The sequence below is a fragment of the Lacerta agilis genome, chromosome 2 (assembly GCF_009819535.1).
Source record: "Lacerta agilis isolate rLacAgi1 chromosome 2, rLacAgi1.pri, whole genome shotgun sequence".
Lineage (NCBI taxonomy): Eukaryota > Metazoa > Chordata > Lepidosauria > Squamata > Lacertidae > Lacerta > Lacerta agilis.
In genome coordinates this window covers 49,030,522-49,042,839 of record NC_046313.1, presented here as the reverse complement: position 1 = coordinate 49,042,839, position 12,318 = coordinate 49,030,522, and the positions used below count along the sequence as shown (strand labels likewise).

At 44.5% G+C, this 12,318-nt stretch overlaps 1 protein-coding gene across 2 annotated transcripts in view; it reads right to left on the bottom strand.

The window, feature by feature from the left end:
• Positions 1-11,868, bottom strand: part of NSG2 (neuronal vesicle trafficking associated 2) — a 56,274-nt gene extending 44,406 nt beyond the window's left edge. Inside the window, exons 1-2 of one of the 2 annotated variants that reach the window (XM_033139972.1) lie at positions 11,636-11,868; positions 10,694-10,844 (exon numbers count right to left, since the gene is read on the bottom strand). In XM_033139972.1, the coding sequence (XP_032995863.1) occupies positions 10,694-10,822 (129 nt within the window). In that variant the 5' untranslated portion in view covers positions 10,823-10,844; positions 11,636-11,868. Of the gene's footprint in view, positions 1-10,693; positions 10,845-11,072; positions 11,246-11,635 lie in introns of those variants that run through there. The other variant, XM_033139973.1, reaches the window with a different exon arrangement.
• Positions 11,869-12,318: the final 450 nt, after the last annotated feature.

Sequence of the window (12,318 nt, the reverse complement as noted above, 5' to 3'; positions counted from 1 at the left end):
TCACTTATGAGATTAATCCGCCTTTATTTTGTAGATCCGGTCATGTTCAAAGTTGTTAATGAGCGTTAAACTTGCTTCCCGCCTTTTTGGAGGGCAGCAACAGTGATTTTATTGGTTAAAGTACTAATGATGATGTCACGTTTGTTCCCTAATAAAAGGCAGAGGCACCCCGCCTAGGCACGAGACCGCACGTTCTTTTAGAGGAGTTCGTTCATGTTCTTTTAGTTGGGTTTTAGTTGAAGTCAAGTTTAGTTTAAGGGGCTAGGAGCGGGCTGGACGGGTTGGATGGGTTTTTCTTTAGTTAGAGTTAGATCGCGGAAGATCATTCGGTTTTAGTTTTAGTTAGGTTTTCTTTTAGGTTAGCCTAGGGTTAGGCCCGCGGAAGATATTTCGGTTTTAGTTTATTTAGTTAGCCTCGCGGAAGATTGGGCGCGCAGGGTCTTTAAGCTTAGGGGAACTTAGCTTAGGGGACGAGCCTATGCGGGTTCTGCCGAAGCCACTAAAGATACAACCGGTGTCTGTCTTCCTTTGGGGTTAAAGGGGGGAGTAAAGTAAAATTTTAATTTCTTTAATTTGGTCCGCCTATTCAGAGTCAGGGTATATATTTATTTTCACGAGGCAACTGTTCATTAAAGAAGGCAATTAGGAACTCACACTCCACCAGAGTCTTCAATTGGCTTACTCATCATCCTTCAGACTGTGAGGCTTGGCCGGCGACCGTGCTCAAAAGCACGCGGAACGCTGGCCGCTTTCCCCGCAACTGGTACCTCGTGCATAACCAGTCTAAGGCCGTGCACGAGGAGCTCCAGCAACCAAACCCCGACATTGGAAGGGACCCAAGGGTCATCTAGTCCAACCCCCCCAATGCAGGAATTTCAACTAAAGCATCCATGACAGACAGCCATCCAACCTCTGCTTAAAAACCTCCAAGGAAGGAGACTCCACCACCTCCTGTGAGAGTCCGTTCCACTGTCAGACAACTCTTACTTTCAGAAGGTTCCTCCTGATGTTTAGTTGGAATCTCCTTTCTTGTAACTTGAAGCCATTGGTTTGGGTCGTACCCTCTGGAGCAGGAGAAAACAAGCTTTTTCCATCTTACATGAGACGGTCCTTAAGATATTTGAAGATGGCTATCATATCTCCTCTCAGCCTCCTCTTTTATAGGCTAAACATACCCAGCCTTAGGATGGGATACACCTAATGAGCCCCATCAGCAAAAGCCCTGCAGCAGGACCTTCACCTGCACAATGGGGCTTCCCTACACTGCACCCCTCCTGCACCCCTGGAATTGGCTCTGAGGGGATTGAGAACCTCCAGCACAGCCGAAAGCTGAAATGCTTGCACGGGCCGAACATCTCCTTAGTGGAATGCTGAATTATTCCCTTATGGTTTTACTGAAAGTCATTTGTTCTTCAAGGGAAGGGAGACTAATACAAAAGCAGTCCTACCCGCGTCATTAGCCCCAAAATAGCTTCATAGCCCCTGCTTTGCACGCAGAAGATCCCAAGTTCAATCCCTGGCATCTCCAGGTAGGGCTGGAAGATGCCATTGTCTGAAAGCCTGCCAGTCAGTATAGACAATACTGAGCCGAATGGACCAATAGCATAGCTGTCAACCTTCCTTTTTCTTTTTCTTTTTGCATTGGGAAACGGCGCTGGAATAAGGGAATTTCCCGCAAAAAGGTAAAGTTGACAGCTATGACCAATAGTCTGATTCAGTAGAAGGCAACTTCCTATATTCTTATGTAGGTCTGAATGACAGAACATACGAGTCGATTTCAAAATGGCTGTGTTACTATTCCTATAGAGTCTCAGGCCTAATCTAAATGTGCAAGAAGATGAGGTAGTGGAGTCCTGAGAGGATGGACCATATTCCTTTCAGACTGCTAGTGGAGTTGAAATCAAGGCTTTGAATCCTGCAAGGAGATAAACACAGAAAGGAGAAGGCTATGCTAGAGTGGCTGGGGAAATCCAGCCAGATGGGCGGGGTACAAATAATAAATATTATTATTATTATTATTACCTGATATGCTATGTGCAGGGAGGAGGATGGGTGCATGTGTTTGATGTCAGGGAAGTATTACAAAATTGCACCCCCCTTTTGCAGCCAGAAGTGGTACAGTCCACTCTGTCATCTCAACATCCCACCAAGTCCTTCCACTGTATATCTAAAGCTGGTCGCAGACAATCCCATCACCTCTCGTTTGAAGTTCTTGGTATGAAAAGGCACTGCCTCGCGCAATACTTCAATTTCTAAATCCACGGTTCCAGATTCTGAAACATGACTCCATGCTTTGTATGCTGCGGGGAGGATCTCCATTTTTTAAAGAAATTTTTTTCTGTCTGCATAACAATGTATAGACAGCACCGCAGAGTCAGGTGAAGCACCTATTGGTCCATCAATTCCCTAACACGGTGTCAGGGAACTGGATACAGCCAGTGGGCTGGTTCCGTGTCTCCCCCACACACCATAGGGCCACCCACTTGTCATTCACCTGCCATCTCTATAACATCAAGCGAGCCATTTTTGCCTGCGTCCACAATCAGCTGTTAGAGTCTAACAGGAAGTGCTGGCAGACATAAGAAAGGAGGGATACAGGTACCACAGGAGGACACTCTGATAGGATTTTCTAACATGCAGAGATACTTTAAGCACAAGCATGTCCACTCCTGCTAACTATTCCTCTTTCCTATGGATTTATTCAGACTTATCCCCCCCGCCCCACTCCAGTTTGCTATAGGCTGCACCCTGGGGGAATGATCTATACGTGCTATGCATGCTCTTAACCTGTGTGGGAGTATTTTTGCTGTGTGTTATTAGCACTGGCCCTCTAACACTTGTACTGTGAAAGAGGAAACTGCTGTTTTCTATTCACTTTTATCCTCCAGTATGTCAGTATTTCTCATTTTTATTATCTCCTTTTTAAACTGGATGGCTGTAGGTCAGGGACAAGGAAACTCTGTCCCTCCGGATGTTGTTGGACTCCAAATCCCATTAGCCTCAGTGGCTGACCATTGGCCCTGCTGGCTGAGTCAATGGTCAGAGATGATGGGAGTTGTAGTCCAGTATCTGTAGCACACCAGGGGCCCCCATTCCTACTTCAGGTTAAAGATACTCGGGTACCTTAGCAGTTTACAGCAGAAGCACTTTTTGATTCTTTTAATGTCACCCCCCCCCCAAGTTGTTCCTAACAGCTTGTTGGTTTCTGGTGACTGCAACACATTAAGCTATCACATTCAGTGAGTTATTCAAGGTTTATTTTTGAGGGGTGGCAGCTCATGTATAAGCAGTCATCATTGATATGTAACTAGGATACCGGTTTTCTTTTTCTTTTTCTCACAAGTTACGTCACTGTGTGCTTTTTGGCCATTTTGAGGCCTGCTCTTCCATTAACTGCAATCCTGAAGTACCCACACCATCGGGAGCATGTGCTAGGGTTGGGGCAGGGGGTGGAATGAAGCCCTCTCTAGTTGGAATGAATCCAACCTAGTTAACATCTCACCTGACCCTCAGAGAAAGCAATTTATTGTTTTCAAGGGAACCAAGCACACATCCAGTTCTTATAATAAGTATGTATGTGCCTCTGGCTGCTATTATGAATAGGTTTGCCAACTCAGTATCTCAAGCTGAATGCCCCTGGGCACAAACAAAATATTTCCCCCATAGGGAACAAAGTTTTTTAAAAAAACAACAACAAAAAACACAATGAGAGCAAAGTTCCTCTGAATGTGAACAGAATGTTGCTCCATTGTGAAGGAACACCAGAAGGAATTCAGCAGAGCACTAAGGAGATTGTTCCATCAATGCAAGCATCAATGCAGCCCTGTTTAGGGAAGTTTTTAAACTGTGATATTTTAAATGTATTTTAATATTTGATGGAAGTCTCCCAGAGTGGCTGGGGAGACCCAGCCAGATGGGCGGGGTACAAATAAATTATTAGTAGTAGTAGTAGTAGTAGTAGTAGTAGTAGTAGTAGTAGTATCCCATATGGAATTATCTCTCCTCTCCTCCTCCCATGCACTCTTCTGAGGATTCCCTTGATACACATACCCCAAAGTCAATTGGGGGGCAGGGGGCATGTGAGACAAAGAGAAGAGGCAAAAAGCCCTAGTACACTAGCAGAAGATTTATGCTGGTGGATCTCATTAGATGACTCCAGCCCCAGGTTCTATTAAAAATGAAATACCTCCAGGCATGTGCAGAGAGCCTTCCTAATTTGACAGAAAGCAACTTAAAACCTAAAGTCTATATGGGGTGTAGTGCATTTGAACCTGTAGAGAACACCACCAGAATGGTACTATCCTTTCGAATAATAAATAATAATAATAATAATAATAATAATAATAATAATGCTCCTATATCTTAAACAAACTGGGGACATAAAAAGCAATACTTTGAAGTCAAAGTGCAGATTCCTTGTCTCCTATGAGGACATCAAAGAAGGAACTGGTGCCATGCGCTGCATGTTCCACCAGTCACAGAGCCACATTGAGTACACTGTGCACCTTCTCCTTCAGACCAACTCAAGTTGAATGGAAATATCTGAGCACACATGCTGTTTTCAAAGTGGTCATTTGCTGTTGGCTAGTTCATCTGGCTCTCTGAGGGAAGCGAGGGAAAGGAGTCCTTGCTCCCCTCCTTAGCCCTTGTCCTTTCCTTCTAGGAGGTAGTATGGACTGGGCCCAGAGGAGGGAGGCAAGTGAATGGGTGACGCCGCCGCAGCAGGGGTGAAAATGAGGAGCTGGGGGCACTCGGGCAATGGGGCCCAATGAGCAAGAGCACATTGCCTATCCATCAAAACCTGGAACTGAACACTGGTAGGTCTACGAAGCTTTTGAGGGCAGGCCCAGTTGTTCTGTTCTCCAATCTTGTCATGCACTTACCCATGTCCCACATGTGACCCACCGGTGTCAGAAAACTGCTTACACAGGCCTGCCTGTGTATGTTGCAAATCAGCTGGGAACTGGTCATTAATCATCACAACATATTGGCATTTAGTGCCAACAAAGCAAAGGACACACAACCGGAACACAAAATTCATGGAGCACTGCTCTCATTAATTCTCCATTAAAAACTATGCTCTGGTGGACTAAGTTGTTGGCGACTTTCCCTATGATTTATTTATTTCATTTCAATCCCAACTTTTCATCCAATGAGTTTTGGGTGGCATACATAGTCCCCCCCCCCCCGCACTTTATCCTGGCCACATGAGGCAGGTTAGGCTAAAAGATGACAGTCCTAAGATCACCCAGGAAGTTTCGCGATTGAGTTGGGCTTTGAACACTGTTCCTCCAGGTCCCAACACTTGAACCACTAGACCAGTGTTACCCAAACTTGGGTCTCCAGCTGTTTTTGGACTACAACTCCCAACATCTCTAACTAGCAAGCCCAGTAGACAGGGATGATGGGAATTGTAGTCCAAAACTCAGGAAACTCAGTCATGCAGACAAGCCACTAGGCTTGAACTTATAACCCAGATGCTTATGGCTGGTGACTTCAACCCTGCTTTCTGCTGAGATCAGCTGGGTCTCTACCACCTGCCCTTCACCTGACAATCATATATGACATCAGGTGTGGGGCAAGTGGGCATGGTTTGGGTTAATCAGCCTCAAAATTTGAACTGGGAACTGTGTCAAGCCAAATTTGGCCCACAGACCAGAGGTTTCCCACACCTGCATTAACCCATAAATAAGCCTAGCAAAAAAATCCATAAACAAACCCACTAGATAACAGCCTCTAACAAACGGTATCAACTGGCTCTGGCTCTGCAACAAAATCCTTGAAGTTGTTTAAATGCCTTTTGGATTGTCACAATTTCACTGGGAGAGCTAAAGAAGGCTGCAGTAAAAATCCCCATTAAGACAAGATGAAAAATGGATTCATCAGCTAAAATCCACATTCAGAAATGCCATGGGGATAATGCTCAACCCAATTTATTGCACACATTTACAATAGGCTAGTAGCCTGGGAGAACACTGGGTTTCTAAGAAAGAAAAGCTTACGAAGCACATTGTCAGGATAGATAGCGAGATTATGAAACCTCAACAAGTGCTCTAACAGCACATTCTAAGATTACAAGTCTACTCAGAAGTAAACCCCATTGAGTTCAAAGGTGCTTACACCCAGGAAAGCAGATATAGAACTGCAACCTTAAAGTACCATTTTAAGGAGGCTGTTTGGGAAAATTAAAAAGAGAAAACACTTATCACTGGGAAAACAAAAGCAAAAACCCTGCAACCCAAACAAACCACTGTCTTTCTCTCATTTACCACCACCACCCTTTTCTTTTCTCACATTCATGCACACATTTTCTCTTCTCTTCTCCTTCTGTGGCTGCCACATTTTTGTTCACATATTCATGCGCAAATGCTCACAAAATGTCCACCGAAGGCTGCTGCTCGGTGACACATGTAGGAAAAAGCAGCGCTCAGCACACAGCTTAGAAATGGGAGGCCTTGGTGAGAGAGGCCCCACCCCACCTTGGCTTGCACACAGAGCTCCTTCAAAAATACAAACATTTTGCATCAGCCACTACTATCCTTTGTGCAAATTAAGCAAATTAAATCTCTGCTTTACTATTATTATTATTATTATTATTATTATTATTATTATTATACATATTCTGTACTTGAAACCCAGGTTATCTAAAAAGTACAGAATGATGTGTCAGAACAAGAGGGGTGAATTTTGGGAAACAGATGAATTATGAGTTCTGCAGAACAGGAGCATGGTGACAGGAACAGAAGCAAGAACATAAGACTATGATCAGGTCCAAAATTAGCCCATTTGGTCCTGCTGTGGCTAAGAATGGCTCCTTGGGGTCTTGGGAGAAGGATTTTCCCACCACTGGATAACTGGTCCTCATAGATGGAACACAGTGAACTTGGGACCTTCTGCATCCCAAGCAGATGTGCTCTATCCCTGAGCAAAATTTCTTGTAAGAGTTTTCTGAGGAAAATATGCCCCTAATCACATGCATACAATTTTGCCACACACAAATAGCATGGAGAATTTGGAAATGCCATTGTAATTCAGCTACAGGAAAGCCCTCATGGGCATCAACAGGTTGCTGGAGGACATGCTGATTTTCTAGTTGGGGAAAATTTCCTTCCTTACTTAACCTCTTCTCAAACAAAGCCTCATTTAATTAATAGTAACTTCTTAAGGATCTGTCTCCTGGGCAACTGATACCAATCCACACTCAATATAAAACAAACCAATGTGCTTCCAATCAGCTCCAGAATTCCCATAGATAAGAGCTACACTTAGCGAAGTCTATCTCACCTACTAACATGTTCCCAACACTGACCAATTTCAGATGTATCAAAAGAAAAGGAAACAATTAGAATGTACAGTGGTGATTCCATCATCATTTTATTCCGTTACTATTCTTTGGCTAGTCACCATTCAAGTGCCTGTGATCAATTTAATCCATTTTAAGTAAGTTATAGTGTGGGCTAGAGCAATGCATCCCACAACCTACTTTGAAATACTCAGTATTTTAAAGAGCTGACCTCTTACTTATAGCTCCTACATATAAAAGCTCCGTCAACTGGCTGTAAGAAATATTTACTTATTAACTACACATCCATGGAAGGGTTGGCAAGAGAACAGCACATTTATTCTCAGAAGTCACATTGAGTGGGGAACCAGACAACAGATCCATAGTGTTCAAATGATTTTTCAGTAGTATTCTTCTTCAGTACTTCAGTACAATAGTATTTTTTTCAGTATAAAAAATCCAGTGGCCTAGCTGCACATAATGGGAAGTTTTATTGCATTTTCAAGCAGAAACACCTGCTAATTTGTTTAAATAAATAAATGTGATACATCTAACACATTGTTTTGCCTTGTGCTGTCACTAAAGGAGAGAAAGTTTTTTTCACTAAAAGCTTCTTAGTTGTTTGATATGAAAATTTAAAGTATAACAACAACATAATGCTGGTTGTTATTAGCGTCATCATCATGACTGTTCACTATTATTCAGTCCTCGGTCGAAAGCTCCACATGTGCTCAAAGATGCATGCAGAGCTCCAAGGTAATTTAAGTTCTCTTTCCATCCTAGTAGGTGGGCCAGCTTCAAGTGTGATCTTTTTTTGCTGTCCACCTTGCCAATTGAATAGACAGTGGGCTGCCCTTACATGAGTTGATGCGTTCAGGCCCAGAAGAAATTGTTGGAATGAGACAAAAGGGTTTTGGAAAGTAATGAAAAAACAATTGCCTTTATCTGAGACATTAGTTGGGTTTCCAAAACAGCCTTCCGCACTATTTAGCTTGCTGATTCCTCAACAGATACTGAGTACTCACACCATGAGGATTTAGTTGCACTGTGGTGTGTGTCTCCCTCAAACAGCATCTCCCACCCCAAACCTTCTGGTTCTGCATCACAGAACCATGAGTTCCCTCTTGCTCCTCCAAAAAGCATCACCACCACAACAGCAACAACCAGGATGTTATGCCTTACATGCCCTGGAGGCCAAATTGATCTGACCCACCCATGAGGCAGCAAATGTTAAATGAAGACTCTGATTCAGCTCTCGACTCACACTGTCATCCATCACCAGTGAGAAAAGCACAGCACACAGCTGAGCTGCAGCATTATGAAGGTGGTTAATATGAACCCAGCAGCTGCTTGTGCAACAACTTATTTAAGCCTAGCTCCCTAGACTCTACTTAAGCTGCTGTCGTCCATGCTGACCTTGCAGCTTTCCGTCCCCCTGTGTATACCTGCTTAAGCGCCTGCCTGCCAGATCTTGGGGCTGCACAACCCACAACAGGCTGCAGTTCTGAGATCTGGTTCATCCACTTGGTCCAAGAGCTTTTGCTTAAATAGAGCCAGGCCAGCAGTAGTTGCCTCCTCTTCCCATTTTGAGATATGGAGTGATGAGGGTGACAAAATGATTTGCTAATGCTACTCACTGGACCTTGAAGTCCCAGGCAAAACATGCTTTTTGGTGAACCAACCATTTAGGTTCATGCAAAACTACAGCAAATCGATTTCACAGGCAAGGGTTTTATTCATATCGTATATCTGAAAAGGACAGGGAGATGGTCCACTTCATGCCCCTGATTAAGCAGACAGGCTGTTGCCTACCTGCTACAACTGATGTGTCAGTCAGTAGGCTACTCCTGTGGAATTCAGAGGAACTGTTTTCATCTAGAAAAGGAAAGGATGAGGGGAGGGGCAGATTTGCATTTCCACATTTTTATTTTATTTTTGTTGAAATGTTTAATCTACTTGGCAAAATGTGTGCCTGGGTTTATACGATCTGGGAGGTAGAGGACGGGGAAAGAATTGCAGTCTTATTTTGCAGCGACAACAGGAAAGGAAGAACTCCCAAAAACTAGCACTTAGGAAGCAACCCTCTTCCTTATTTTTTAAAAAAATGTAAGAAAAGAAAAGAAATACAGTATTCCATTCTAAACCCCAGACCTACTTCCAGAAGTTTAACACCACACTACAAACACTCATCTTGCAAACTGTGTGTTCTTTGCTTCTGAGAAATCAGTTTGGATTATACCTTCTTGCAACCAAAATTGTGGGTGCTCAGCTTATCTTCATCTCTCCTTGTTTATACCAAACTCAGTCCTCCCTCAGTTACCATAGCATAGTCCCAGGTTGCATTAATGGAGTTCCTCTGTATTGTTATAATGATTCACTAGGCATATTACAGTCTTTTGCCACAAGTCTGATTTTACTGAAGTAATCGAGCCCAGTCGCTTGCACCTTTCCCCCTTTCTATTTGCCAACAGATATATTAGCATTACATCACCCATATCAACATGTTTTTCTGAACATTTATGACATGTGCAATTTGAGAATCTAATGTATTTACTCTGTTGTTACTCCATGAGGGCAACACCTTCTTTATATTGTATATACTTCATTAAAATACAAAGATGCAGCACTGCAGTGGCTCTCTTTTTCCAATAAGGATTAATGCTACATAGATGCTCTGGGCACATAGTATTATGGTGAGATGTGTTTATGGCATTGCATTATCTCTCCAAATACAGTACAGTTGGGAGTTAACAATGTGTATGGAATATAAAACAGGCTATATAAAGATAACAGGTCGATGCAAAGCTAATCAATGATGCCCACTTTTCAGCATGCCAGTCGAAAGCTACGAGGTTTGATTATGAGTTTCACAAAAGCGATCATTTCCCAGAAGCCCATTTATGGGGGAGGGAGGAGATGAAGGCACTGAATGACCCTCTGCATTATTTTACTTGCTCATCTATAGAAGGCTAGTGTGATATTGAATAACCAATATGGATTACAGATATTAACCACACTCCTGAGAATTGTAAAATAAAACACCCCAAATCATCACTATCTCAGAGCAGGCACAGAACACAATGATTCATAAAATTATTTTAGCAGATCAGACGCAGCTTTATTTCTTCCCCCACTAAATTTGAGTGAATAATCTGTTGAACAGAGCTCTGCCATTTTGCAGACTTCAGTCATGAACCATTTCCCAGGTTTGCGTGGTGTGTCTGCTGGGCTTTAAATCTCTCTCTCACACACACAAACACACAGGAAAAGGTCAATCCCTTTTCATAAGGTAGCATTTAATTGGAACCATAGCTGTGCTTAAAAAAAAAAAAAAACTGCTTCCAAAGGACAACAGAACAAACTAGTGGTAAGACATTGTTGCCTGCTCCTGTTCTGTTCTGTTCCATTTACCTTTTCCGGAGCTGGGAACTGCAAATGATTTACTTCCAAGGGTGTTATCAATGGGACCGTCTGAAAGCCATCCTCATTGGACGGCTGCTGCTTGTTCTTGTCATTCAAATTGCTCCCAAGTTTCACCATCCTTAGACCTCACTTTCCAGACCTAAAAACATATAGAGACGACTAGTGTTAAGAGGGAGGGAGAAAACTGGAAATTAAGGAAGAGAGATGTTGCTTTGCCATGCTTCCATCAACCTTGATGATCACCCCTTCCTTTCCATTTGAATGTCTCTGCTAGATCACTGGGGGAAGTTACTGGTGGGTGCGGGGGAAGCATCTCACATTTGGTAGCAATCTCTGGGCACCATTTGAAACAATAGAACATCTTTACCAAGCATGCTTCTTGAGCCACCTCCCAAGAGAGTTCAGATCAAGCCTCCCCTTGTTTAGATCCAAACATAATAAGCAAAGAGATAAATCACGATCATGTCAGATGAGCGAACCCCGCCTTGCTGCTTTGTTAGAAATCCAAGGAAACCAGGAGACATGCACAAGGAAAGGGTGGTTCTGGCCTGGGGCTTGTATGTGTGTGTGTGTGTGTGTTGCGCTGTGCGGTTTTTTTTAATCACGACTGCTGCATTAACCGCTTGGGGTGTGGTGTTTAATCAGAATCATTGTTTTAGCCACCCCCCGTTCTGTGCCTGCCGTTCAAGGATGGATACGGTGCTGGACACGCTTGCGTCTGGGGCTGCATTTTTAACAGGAAGGGAATCGGAAAGCCCTCGTTTTCTCCGGAGAGCTGATAAATCTGCGCCAGGAGTGGTGGGCGGGAGGGGCACAAACGAACGGGCGCTTCACCAGCAGAAGGACCGAGCCAAACGTCCACGCAAGACCCCCAGCCCAGCCCAGCCCACCCACCTCGGAGCCCGCCAGTCTCCCGCGCTGCCTACTTACTGCAGGGGACACCGCGCTCTCAGAAGGAGGTTCCGTCCGGATTGCGCAAAAGGGCTGGCTCTGCTCTCCCCCCGCGCTCTCGCCTAGGTGGTGCTGAACGGACAGCGCTTCGCTCCTCAGCCTGGCTGCTTGCAAATGCTACTGAAGGCGAAGCTGGGACCGAGTGCGCAAGAGAAAGGAGCACGAGCCTGCGGGAACGCAAACGGTCGCAAGCTGGGGCGGCGGCTTCTAGGCGGGATCTGGCGCCACCTGCCGCCCGCAGAGTGGCGGCGCAAGAGCTTGCCCAGAGAGCGAGGCATTTACCCACCACGACGCCTACAGGCAGCTGGCGGAAACGCGCGGCTAGATTTCTTGCCCGGCGTCGCATGCGCGTTTCCAACAAGTGGGCGTGCATCGTCGTCTGCCTGCTATGATGTCATTTGCAAACGGGCACGGCTCCGGCGTTAGACAGGGCGACGTGCAATATCTGTGGCTGTAGCAGGACGAGCCTTGTCGCCAAAGAACCTTAGGCAGGAAGAGAGCATTGTCCTTGGCGAATTAATGGAACGGGGAAGAGGGGGGGATGGTTTGTGATTTTGCTGATCATGAGCAATAGCCGAACTAGAGGCAAACCTCGAGATATAAAAAGCAATAGCCTCTGGGAACCAGTGGGTAAATCTGAAGAAATATAACGTTTAGCCTTC